General features: G+C 40.2%; 1 protein-coding gene across 2 annotated transcripts in view; it reads right to left on the bottom strand.

Moving 5' to 3' along the window:
* The window catches only part of Csnk2a1 (casein kinase 2 alpha 1), a 49,622-nt gene that overhangs the window by 23,955 nt on the left and 12,753 nt on the right, over nt 1-12,914 (bottom strand). For both annotated transcript variants that reach the window (XM_005363185.3, XM_013352245.2), the window contains exons 2-3: nt 5,509-5,718; nt 1,455-1,566 (exon numbers count right to left, since the gene is read on the bottom strand). In XM_005363185.3, coding sequence (XP_005363242.1) covers nt 1,455-1,566; nt 5,509-5,609 — 213 coding nt within the window. In that variant the 5' untranslated portion in view covers nt 5,610-5,718. The remainder of the gene's footprint in view (nt 1-1,454; nt 1,567-5,508; nt 5,719-12,914) is intronic.

Below are 12,914 nucleotides of genomic sequence, written 5' to 3'. Positions count from 1 at the left end.
AAACAAAAACAAAGAAAAATGCTACAAATGAAGTGTTTGGGAACCTCTGCTCCTCAGTAGCAATAGACACCTCAGTGACAAGGAACTGAGCCTCCAATATAATGCAGCACAGTAGCACTGCACTAATAAACAATAGAAGTTGAATATTGACACCCACTGGCTAAATCTGACTCGTGCAATACTTCAAAAAACCTTGAGTAAAATTTATATATTTTTAAAATTTTATGTGCATGGATGAGTATTTTGTCTGCATGCTTCTGCATGTACCACATGTGTGCATGATGTCCTCAGAGGCCAGAAGAGCATATCAGATCCTCTCGGACTGGAGTTAAAGCCGGGTATGAGCTGCTATGGAGACCAGGAATCAAACTCGGGTTCTCTGAAGAGCAGTCAGTGCTCTTAACCACTGAGTCATCTCCCCAGTCTTCTAGAGTCAACATTTAAAATATCAGATTATGTAAATATTGTTTTCTAAATTCTCTTTGCCAAAGAAATCATCAAGAAACACCAGACTTGCACTGTTACATGAACACCAGTCAGCTGCAGCTAAGAAACAACTACCTCCTTTTCTATTGTTGGGAAGGGTGTGTATGGACGCGTGTATGTATAAATGTGTGTCAATACTGGGCATCTTCTGAATTGCTACAACGTTATATTAACATTTATTGACTTTTAAGTAAGTCCCACAGCATGTGCATGGAGATCAAAGCACAAGGTAGGGAGATGAACCATGTAGGTTACAGAGACTAAACTGAGGTTGTCAGTTTTGTCAGCAAGCACATTTACCTGCTGCACCATCTTGTTAGTCCTCCACCTTATATTCTGAGACAGGGTCTTCTCGTCTTCTTTCATTAAATCTGAAGCTTACTGAGTGATTAGCCTGCCTGGCCAGCAAGTTCCAGACAAACTCAAGTCTATAAATTCCTGGAAATTACTGCCATCTCTTCTCTTGCTTTAGATCTAATCTGGCAAGCTAGTATCGGGAGTTCTGTTGACTTCAGAGGATATAAAAGGGAGGCTAAATTACTAGAAAAAAAAATTCTTTCAAGTGAGATATATAAAAAGACATCTATGTAAGCCAGGCGCTGGTGACCCACACCTTTAATCCCAGCACTCAGGAGGCAGAGGCAGGCAAATCAATCTCTGTGAGTCGGAGGCCAGCTTGGTCTACAAGACCTAGTTCCAGGACAGCCAGGACTACACAGAAAAAAACCCTGTCTCAAAAAAAACCCTCCATGTGAGCCAGATGGTGGCAGCGGTACACGCCTTTAATCCTAGCACTCAGGGGGCAGAGACAGGCCTATGAGTTCAAGGCCAGTCCAGTACACAGAATTCCAGGACAGGCCCCAAAGCTACAGAGAAACCCTGTCTCGACCACCCCCCCAAAAAGAGACATCTATATGCATATAGATTCTACATTTCAACTCTCACAGTATTTCTCTTCTTGTACTCACCTTGAGAATTTTAACAACAACTTTTTCATTATTTGTGATGTTGATGGCTTCAAACACTTCACTGTATTTGCCCCTGCCTAATTTTCGAACAAGCTGGTAGTCATCTTGATTTCTGTAGATAAAAACAAAGTGACAATGATTTCAAAATATCAAATTTTCAACTTGCAAAACTCTGTTTTTGCCAGACATGGTGGTGCATGCTTGTAATTCCAGCACTTGGTAGGTGAACAGGGGAAGATCTGCATTCAAGGTTATCCTGAGCTATTTACAGAAAGGAAGAGAAGCAACACACAATCATTGAGAGAAAAAGAGAGAGAAAAAAAAAGACACCTTCATTACCAGCAGAAGTTAATATAAGAGATATTTCAAATGTTATATTAAAAAAAAAAATCTGGGCCAGTTAAAACTACGTGTGTATCAAACAAAAAACAGAAAAATTTGGGGCTATGGCTCAATTGGTAGAATGCTGACCTAGCATATACATGGCCCTGGGTTCAATCTCTAGTACCATGTAAATCAGACATGGTACACACTTATATTCTTAGCATTCAGAAGGTGAAGACAGGAGGATCAAAGTTCAAAGTCATCCTCAGCTACATAGTTCAAAGGTAGTCTGGGCTGCATGAGATTCTGTCTCAATAAGCATTAAAAACAAAAAGAATAATTAAGCTTTTTCAAATATTCTTTCAAATGTCCAACTATTCATGATCCAATGGCACACTACACATGGTTAGCTTGCATTAGGATTTAAGTATATAGCTGTTTGTCCTCAACAGCAGGCTATTTCCCCTTCAGTAACTGATCTGTATATATTCTTGCTTCATACTACTTGGTTCAATATTGGTATTGAATGCAACAAATGATCCAAGACTATCATAGTTCAGTTACACTTAGACGCAGCCCTTTATTATTAAGCCTCTTTATTCACAAGTGGATTCCAAATATATATATATATATATTTGTATGTAGATGTTTGTTTGATCTCTCACCTATCCTTCAGGACAAGATCTGATATTTAATAAAGCTTTCAACCACACCAGATATAATGAACCAAAGGTCCTGCATTTATCCACATTTTGTTAACTAATAAGGACATTAGACATCATAGGCAGAGTAAAGAATAAGGCATATGTTAATACTTTCCCTTGTCCCCTGTTGGTTAGGCCCTTGCTCTAACCAATAACAAATACAGTTCCTTCAGGAGGCCCGGTTGGTTACAGGGGTCTACAAATATTATCCCAGGACTTAAGAGGCTCAGGAAGGGGAATGGCAAGTCTGAGGCTAGCCTGGGCTACAAAAAAAGTCTACCAGAAAAACAATCAAGCAAACAACAACAAACCAGTAGGCACAATTCTACCAGATAGTACATACCCATTCCTAGCTATTTGTCAAATTTAGGGCCTGCCTGAGCTACAGAATGAATTCAAAGCTAGCCTGTTTAACTTAGAGAAACTATCTCAAAAGAAAAAATGAAGTGGGGCTGATGGCACACACCCGTAATATCAAATCCCAACACTTGGGAGGTAAAGGCAGGAGGATCAGTACAAGCTCATCCTTAGTACATGAGAATCTTTCTAAAAAATACCAAAAAAATAAAAATAAAAAAGGATCTGGAGAGACGAATTAGTGGTTAAGAGCACTTGTTCTTACACAGGACCTAGCTTCAGTCCCAGCACCCACATGGTGGCTCCTGACCATCTATAATCCAGGGGATCTAATCTCCTCTCCTGATTTCTGAGGGTACCACACAAAACATTTATACATATCAATTAAGTAAACCTTAAAACAAATAAATATGGGCTGGCAAGCTGGCTTAGATGGTAAAGGCCCTTGCTAGAAGGCTCGAGTCCAATCTCTGGTCAAAACTCCCAAATTGCTCTTTGGCACATGTTGCACATACAAATTCCCCATCAACTAAATAAGCTAAAGTAATTTCAATAATTTTTTTTTTTTTGAGACAGGGTTTCTCTGTGTAATAGCTCTGGCTGTCCTGGAACTGGCTTTGTAGACCAAGCAAGCATCAGGCTGACCTCAAATTTACAGAGATCCATCTGCCTCTGCCTCTCCTGTGCTGGGAATAAAGGCGTGAGCCACCACCACTAAGCAAGTATAATAATTTTTAATGCCCCCCCCCAATAAATCAAAAAGTAAACATTCTATCATGCATGAATCCCTGATGCATATAACCCAAGGTATGCTAGTGCACACTGAACCTCAGTTCCGGAGAAGTAGAGGCAGAAAGATTAGAAGTTCAATGTCATCCTGTTAGACAGCAAATTTGAGGCCATTCTGAGCTACATGAGTCCCTGTGTCGTGAAAGAAAGAAAAGAAAAAAAAAGAGTGGAGCTATAACCTAGCAGTTGAGTACCTGCTACAATCCACAAGGCCCTAGGTTTAATGGTTAAGTAACAGGGGATGGGGGCTAATTCTACTTATTCCTATAATACAGTATGCACGATTATCAGCCATTCATATTCTCAGTTAAAAAGGAGAATGAAAGGAGACATAAAGAACTAAGAACAATGGACAATGTTAATACTATCAGATCTCTTTCTACTCATTGAGTTCTCTTACACAAGGGCATATGAACTAACACAGCAAGCAAACAGCACCATGTAAACACTCAAAAGGGCTCTGTAGTATCATTTCAGCAGAGCTATGGAAGAGCATTTGGTTTTGAAGCAGTAAAAAAAAAAAAGGTAATATCTTGAGTTCAAAGTCCATGACATTACAGAATTGTTAAGATTATCAATAGTGATAACACTTATCGGTTTGTACCATGGTTCTTAACACCATCTCTAAGCCAAGAGTGTCTCCTTATATGTGGAAAATTGCTTGCTGTTAAATATCACAGCATACCAGAATGAAAACCATACCCTATGACAGTTTAAGGAGATAGTTTTAATCACTTACAGACTACACAAAGTCATATGGAATCAGATATAAAATATCATATATGGAAGTTAACTTAAAAAACAAAAACAAAAAACCAAGGTATTACTGCATAGCCCTGGACCTCCAATTCAAGGTCATCTGGTCTCAGCTTCTCAAATTTAGCTGAGTTATACCTCTATGAGTTTTCAAATTGCTAAATATCACAGCATACCAGAATGAAAACCATACCCTATGACAGTTTAGGGAGATAGTTTTAATCACTTACAGACTACACAAAGTCATATGGAATCAGATATAAAATATCATATATGGAAGTTAACTTAAAAAACAAAAACAAAAAACCAAGGTATTACTGCATAGCCCTGGACCTCCAATTCAAGGTCATCTGGTCTCAGCTTCTCAAATTTAGCTGAGTTATACCTCTATGAGTTTTCAAATTGCTTTATTTTGTACTTAATCTATCAAAATGCTTTAATCACAAAAGTGACAAAACTCTCCATGTTCAGACAGGAAATGTAAATGTTCAAATGAGCCTCTCCTGGGTAACTTTGAGAGTAAACACGGTTGTTGAAGTAAGCTACAGCTCTGGAGGATAAATGGGCTGCATTCCACGATGCACATAACTAGGATCATGGAAAGGATAAAGGGTAAACCCTGCTTCTCATCTAAAAGAAGTTTCTATTTCTAGAGAACTGTTTCATCCTTTACTATCACCATGGGACAGAACTCTGACCCCTCAAAAGACCTTACGTAATTAAGCTTGGTGATTTTAAAGTCTCTCAAGGACTTAAAAACCTCTCTAGTATCTTCAATGCTAGCTTTTAACTCAGAAGCCCAGGCAAGTCCTAACTTTGAATTCTACCTGTCTCAGCTTCCCAAGGTTCCAGAATAGTAGCTAAAGCTTGAAGGCAAGCTGACAGCTAAGTCTTTGTTAGTACCATAATCCACAAAATATATAAACCAGAGAAGTAATCACAATGACTTTTAGACTACAAACCCAGAAACTAAGTTTGCCAAATCACCAAACTGCTGTGTAATAAACTTATGTAAGAAAGCAAGCTCCGTTTTGTCCTTGTGCTTTGGAGGGAAGGCTTACTAACATGAATCTACAAGATACAGCACTGTGGGTGAGGGCATTGAAGTAAATGGAAATAATTACCCCCATTCCACCACATGTGACTCATAATCCCAGTATTCTCGAGGTCTGTGCGTGTTAACATCTGTGTAAACTCTGGCCCTGCTTGGCACGGGTCCCGACATGTCAGACAGGTTGGCAGACAAAGCTGAACTTGATGTTTGAAGATCTGGCAGTCACTGTGTTCAGAGGCAGATGTAGGTAAGACCTTGTTTCAGACCTATTTTCTTCAAACTGTTGGGGGAAAAAAGTAAAAACAACAAATTACCTTTTTCAAAGTATTTTTGGGGAAAACCATTTTACTAATAATAACGATCTCAAATATAATGCTATGCTTAATATCCCAGCTAATCTGAACCAAATTCTACAAAGTAGCCTGTAATCCATATGCAATGTTAGGATTTTTTCTTTTGTTTTTTTGAGACAGGGTTTCTTTGTGTTATAGTCCTGGCTGTACTGGAACTTTGGCCTCAAACTCACAGAGATTGCCTCCCTCTGTCTCCCAAGTGCTGGGATTAAAGGCGTGCACTACCACTGCCCAGCTGACACCTGCTTTTCAACATGGCAACAAAAAAAGAAAACTAGAAGCTTGGAAATGGTCTAAAATCTGATAATTATACAAGGTGGATTACATAGTTCTACTAAAGTAATTTTTGTTGAATTTCCTAGTATTTGAAACAAAAGATTATTCTGGAATGTGAAAGGCGAAACTGGTTTTTATATCACAGTTTTATTTAGTCCATTTAAATACTAATCAAAAGAAATTATGAGAGATGGGGGTAGAGTTCATTGATGAAGTATTTCCTAGTATACAAAATACCTTCACTCAAGCTCCATCATTATCTCACACAAACACAGGACAGGGACTGAGAGCTCTCGCTTACCATGTGAGGTCAGGGTTCCTTCCATCACACACACACACACACACACACACACACACACACACACACACACGAGAGGGGGGCACGAGAGTGAGACAGTCACAGAGCCTAGGGACCTGAGTTCACCCCCCAGGATCCACATGGTAGAATCCAACAAACAACATTTGATCCTGGCACTTGAGAGACAGAAGCAGGCAGATCTCCAGGTTTGAAGCTAATCTGGTCTACAGAGTGAGTTCCTGGACAGCCAGGGATGCACAGAGAAACCACGTCTCAAAAACTAAACAAACAAACAAACACAAAAGTCTGAGTAATGTGGTCAGACTGTATTAACTCCTGAGGCAGGACTACACTCGAAGAAAAAGCAACTATGTGAGTAAAGTACCTAACTAAGCACTGCTGTAGAGAACCAGCCACATCTGTGGAAAATTCAGGGAAAGTCCAATTGCATTTGCTTGTCTTGGAAATTAGAAAATCAAAATTCAGTCAAACAAGGGCTGGGATAATAGTTTAGTAAAAAGCTTACACAGCATCTGCAAAACCTTAAATTCAGTTTCTGGTACCACAAAACAAGAAACAAACCCAATCTTTTTTTTTTTTTTCATTTTTCGAGACAGGGTTTCTCTGTAGCTTTGGAGCCTCTCCTGGAACTAGCTCTTGTAGACCAGGCTGGCCTCGAATACACAGAGATCCACCTGCCTCTGCCTCCCGAGTGCTGGGATTAAAAGCGCTACTACCGCCCGGCTAACAAACCCAATCTTAGTCAAACAAACTTGCCTTTTCTTAAAGCAGCACTGGCATGGTGTGGTGGAGCGCTTGGAAGCAGAGGCAGGTGGATCACTGATAAGTCTAAGGTTACCCTGGTCTATAGAGGTAGTTCCATGACAGCCAGAGCTACACAGAGCAAATGTCTCGAAAAGCAATCTCTCCCCTAAAAAAAGAAAGAAAAAAGTGGCATTAGGGGTGGTCTTAGGAGTTAAACCCCAGGGCTTTGAATATACTAGACACATTCTGTTCTTCCTTGTTGGTCTTCTGAGTCAGAAAAGAACAATTAAAAAGTGGAAAGAAAATATCAAAAGTGGAAAGAAAATAGGACCCAGGGAAATAAGCAAATCTGAAAGGCCACTGTCAGTCCCTGAAGATTAAGAGTCCTATCTTGTAAGATAGGGAGTCCAGTAGGTGATCCCCTCTGTAAGAATCTGAACTCTGAAGGCACTGAAACTGAGACTGATTATGGAGATAGAGGGAAGAAATAAAGCTGTACTGGAGGTTTTATCACATCTCAACTTATTTTAAGGTAGCCTCTGGAGACCTGACAAGCAAGGTCGAGAGAGAGAAAGAAGAGAAAGAGAGGAAGAGAGATATAGGGAGGGAGGGAATGAATGTCTTGCTATGTGTCTCAATGATTCCACACAGGGATGGAAATTTGAAACTCAGCAGCACCAGCAACACACAAAGTCAGGTTTACTGGCACCTACCTACACCTATAATCCCGTTATCTGAGTGGTAGAAGCAGGACAATTGGAAGCTCGAGTTCAGGGGCTGGAGAGATGATAGCTTGGTGGTTGAAAAGTTCCATTCCCAGCATTCACATGACAACTTCCAACCACCTGTAGCTCCAGTTTCAGGGACTCCAAAGTCCTCTTTTGACCTCAGGGGCATTGTATGTATGTGGTACAGAGAAGAGACATATATGCAGACAAAACACCCAAAGAAATTAAAACAAAACAAAAATTCTTAAGAGAGGATGCAGGTTTGGTTTCCAGTACCCATCTAACGTGCTCACAACCATGTGGACCTCCAGTTCTGGGGGAATCTGAACACCTCTTCTGGCCTCCACAGGCACCACATGCACATAGTGCACATTCATACATGCAAACAACACAAGCATAAAATAAAAATAATTCTATTTTTGTTTTCTTTTTGAGACAGGGTCACTTCCTGGCCATCCTGGAACTCACTGTATAGACAAGGTTAGCCTCAAACTCAGAGATTCATCTATCTCTAGCCCACAAGTACTGGGAATAAAGGTGTGGGTTACTACACCTGGCTATAAATAAAACTTAAAAACCCATCATTAGCTATATAGTGACTTTGAGGCCAATACAAGTTCCGTGAGGACCTGCCTCAAATTTAAAGAGTTAATTTGATTTTTTAAATTAGCTTTAAAATTTTTTTTATGTGTATGAGTGTTTTGCCTGCATGTGTGTGCATAGTGCCCTCAGAGGTCAGAAGAGAACACTGGAGCCCCTGAAGTTACAGATGGCTGTGAGGCACCATGTGGGTGCTGGGAATCAAACCTGGGTCTTCTGGAAGAATAAGTGCTCTTAACAGCTAAGCCAACTCTCTAGTCCCTTTATGATGATGATGATTTTGAGACTATCTCTGTATTATAGTCCTGGAGCTTGCTGTGTAGACTAGGATGGCCTTGAACTCACAGGGATCTTCCTGTCTGACTCCTTGCGCTGGAATTAAATGTATATACTAACACACCTGGTCCCTCCATTACTTTGAGACAGGGTTTCTCTGTTTAACAGCCCTAGCTGTCCTGGAACTCACTTTGTAGACCAGTTGGTCTCAAACTCAGAGATCTGCCTGCCTCCTACCTCCAGAGTGCTGGAATTAAAGGAGTGAGCAACCACCACCCAAGCCCTTTATTACTTTCTTAAAGATTTATTTTTATTCTATGTATGAATGTTTCCCTACATGTATGTGCACCATACACAAAGGGTCAGGTCCCCTGGAACTAGAGTACAAGCTGCCAGGACAGTACCAGCAATCAAACCTGCATTCTCTGGAGGGCAGTAAGTGCTCAACTGATGAGCCTAAATTCCAGTCCAATTTGATAATTTTAGCACAACTTATTCTTTCAAGAACCGAGGGAGGGCTGGAGAGATGGCTCAGTGGTTAAGAGCATTGCCTGCTCTTCCAAAGGTCCTGAGTTCAATTCCCAGCAACCACATGGTGGCTCACAACCATCTGTAAAGAGGTCTGGCGCCCTCTTCTAGCCTTCAGGCATACAGACAGAATATTGTATATCTAATAAATAAATAAATATTAAAAAAAAAAAGAACCGAGGGAGACAATGTAACATAGGCATTAAGCTATATTCCAACAGGATATCCAAGTTGGATGGATGATCTACAAAATATCTTCAGAAAAGATACAGTAGCATTCAGAACTAGACAGGTGGCAACAATAGTTTAATAGAAGCTAACTTTATTTTTTCCTCATATTTTTAAAGAACAAGTATCCAACTTTAAGAAATTACTGAATCTTTCCTGTTAAGAGACTCAATTACTGAAATTTTAAAAACTCAAGACACAGAGAAAATACTGGCATTATACTAAATGAATAGGACTACTACTCTAGCTACCACACTGCACCTTACATAAATAACTTTTGGCCTAAGGTTGCTGTCAGAAGTCTTCCTCCAAGGTTCTTTCACCTTACTCTTGGAGGTCAGGTCTCTACCCAAAACCTAGTTTCACTAGCCAGCTTGCTCAGGGGAATTTCCTGGCTCTGCCTTCCAATGCTAGAATTACAGGTGGACAGTCACTCCTGCCTGGAATTTATCTGATTCTGGGCATCTGAACTTAAGCTCCCTTGCTTTAGACATCTCCATGAAACCCTTCTTTGACAGGGTCTTGCACTGTAGCTCCAGCTTGCCTTATGTAGGTAGCCCCAGGCTGTCCCGGAACTTCTTACAGTCCAGCTTCAGCTCCTTAAGTTCTGTAATTACAAGCACATGCCACCATCCGTAGTTTAAACCACAATTTGTTTTTTTTTTTGGTTTTTTTGTTTTGTTGTCCTTTATGAGGCCAGGGTTTCACTGTGTACCTCTGGCTGGCCTCGAACTCAAGAGTTCCACCTGCCTTTGCCTCCTGAGTACTGGGATTAAAGGTGTGCACCACTACCACCACCTGAAACCAGAATTTCTTATCTATAGTACTACATCTGAAAGGTGCTGCTTATGCTTAGTATTGTCAGGCCCCACACACACTCACATGCACCTGCAAAGAAGTGTGCCCATACAGTGCAAACACATACATACACAAAAGACAAACAGGGCTCTAATGATGGCTTTGTGAATAAACAGCATCAAGTCTTGATAACCTGGGTATGACTTCCAAAATCTACATGATGGAAGAAGAGAACCACCAGGTGGCCCCCTCCTCACAATAGAAAAATAATTAAAAAAAAAAAAGATACTGGTGAATTAAATTGAGGAAAAAATAGAGCTTAATAAAATTACTGGATAGTGGTGCACCCCTTTAATCCCAGCACTTCAAAAGCAGAGGCAGGTGGATCTCAGAGTTCAAGGTCAGCCTGTACACAGAGTAAATGCCAAGACAGCCAGGGCTACAGAGTAATCCCATCTCAAAAGCAACAAAACCACCAATAACAAAATGGATTAATAAAACCAACAACTAGAATTTTGACAGGTCCCATATTTTCTTTGACCTTCAAATTCCAAAGTTTCTTTCTTCTGTCTCTTTCTTTCTCTTGGAGACATGGTTTCTCTTTGTAGCTTTAGAGCCTGTCCTGAAAGGCCTCCTTAGACCAGGCTGGCTTTGAAATCAGAGATCCACCTGCCATCTGCCTGGGTTAAAGGTGTGAGCCACAACCAACTAAGAAAACTTCCTGTTCAAAACAGTAAATATATTTGGCCATACTAAGGGTCTGGTTTTGAAATATAATATTTATAATAGCTGTGGATATAGCTCAGTGATAGAACTCTTGCATAAGGACTAGTCTGATACGCGCCATACCTCCCTAAAAAAAAAAAAAATCACTGGGCTGATGAGATGGCTCAGTGGTTAAGAGCACTGGCTGCCTTTCTAGGTGGACCCAGGCTCAAACATTCCCAGCACCCACATGGCAGCTCACAACTGTCTATAACTCAGTTCCAGGGAATCAGAGACTGTCACACCAATGTGCACAAAACTAAATAAATTAAAAAAGAAAAAAGAAAAAAAAATCACTTTAAAGCTGGGCGTGATAACACATGCCTGTATGCAACCACTCAAGATCACAAGTTCCACAGTCAGGACTACAAAGTAAGATTTAATTCCATAAAGGGTCACAATAATACACCTTACTGAAGGAGGAACCCATTGGGCATTATCTTTAGATGACAATTCTACTACACAAATGGGCCCTCTGCTTTTATTCCTACCAAAAAATATACAGCATTATTGCTTTAAAAGGCAATGCAAAAGTATTTCTTTTTTTCCCCCTTTATTTATTTATTTTTTAAATATTTGTCTCTTCCCTGCCACCGCCTCCCATTTCCCTCCCCCTCCCCTATCAAGTCCCCCTCTCTCATCAGCTCAAAGAGCAATCAGGGTTCCCTGCCCTGTGGGAAGTCCAAGGACCACCCACCTCCATCCAGGTCTAGTAAGGTGAGCATCCAAACTGCCTAGGCTCTTCAAAAGTATTTCTAACCTAAAATAAACTTATAAAAAATGACAAAACAAAAACACCAACATTTGAAGTCCTTTGTGTAAATTTTATTTTTCCACCTTACACCAGAAAACTAGTACCAATGTTAAATAAATGACACAGCAACAGTAGGATGTCTGCCAAAGTGAAACATTTAAATAAAAAAAAAACCAAGTTATTTTGTTATCATAACTCTACCCTAAAAACGTAACAGGCAGAAAAGTCATTAACTGTGTATTTTATTTTTTGATCAGACAACAGAGGCAAAAAGAGTCTTAGTGTGAAGCTTAATCTCACTGGTCACCATTCTTTGGAACGTGCGGACAGAAACTTTGAGACCTAAAACCATCTAAAGTGGAACTCAACATTTACATCTGTAATAATTCCTGCTACCATTTGGATGTCTCTTAAAATAGGTGTGGCATGAGATGCAAACTCTCAGGTTCAGAGGTAAATAGTCTGTTACCCCTCCCCCCATTACAGGAGTACTAAATAAAAAATAGAATTGAACCCAAGTCTATTTAGGATTCAGGACCTAAACAGGTTCTTTTTACTAAATTCAATACCAGGTCCTTAAATTCTGCAAAAAGACCTTTTTTAAAAACAAAAACAAACAGGGCTGGAGAGATAGCCCAGTGGTTAACAGCACTGACTATTCTTCCAGAGGACCCAGGTTCAATTCCCAACATCCACAGGGCAGCTCACAACCATCTGTAACTCCAGTTCCGGGAGACCTGATACCCTTACACAGGCAAAACAACAATGCACAACAAATAAGGAAGGAAGAAAATGACTAAAATTAAAAACAAACAAAAAGACAGGGTGTTACTATGTAGCCCTGGCTGGTCTGGTGCTCTTTAGGTAAACCAGGCTGGCTTTGACCTCAGATTCACCTGCCTCTGCCTAAGTAATAGGTGCAAACTGATTTTTTAACAGCTAACAAAAACACTGCCATGTTGGGTGTAGTGGTACACACCTTTAATCTCAGCACTCTGGAGGCAGAGGCAGGCAGATCTCTGGGAGTACAAGGCCAGTCAGGTCTAATAGTGAGTTTTAGACCAACCAGGGATACTTGGTGAGATTGTCTCAAATTAAAAAAAAAAA

Source organism: Microtus ochrogaster, linkage group LG8 (assembly GCF_000317375.1).
Source record: "Microtus ochrogaster isolate Prairie Vole_2 linkage group LG8, MicOch1.0, whole genome shotgun sequence".
In the NCBI taxonomy this organism is placed as follows: domain Eukaryota; kingdom Metazoa; phylum Chordata; class Mammalia; order Rodentia; family Cricetidae; genus Microtus; species Microtus ochrogaster.
This window is presented reverse-complemented; position numbering and strand designations above follow the sequence as displayed.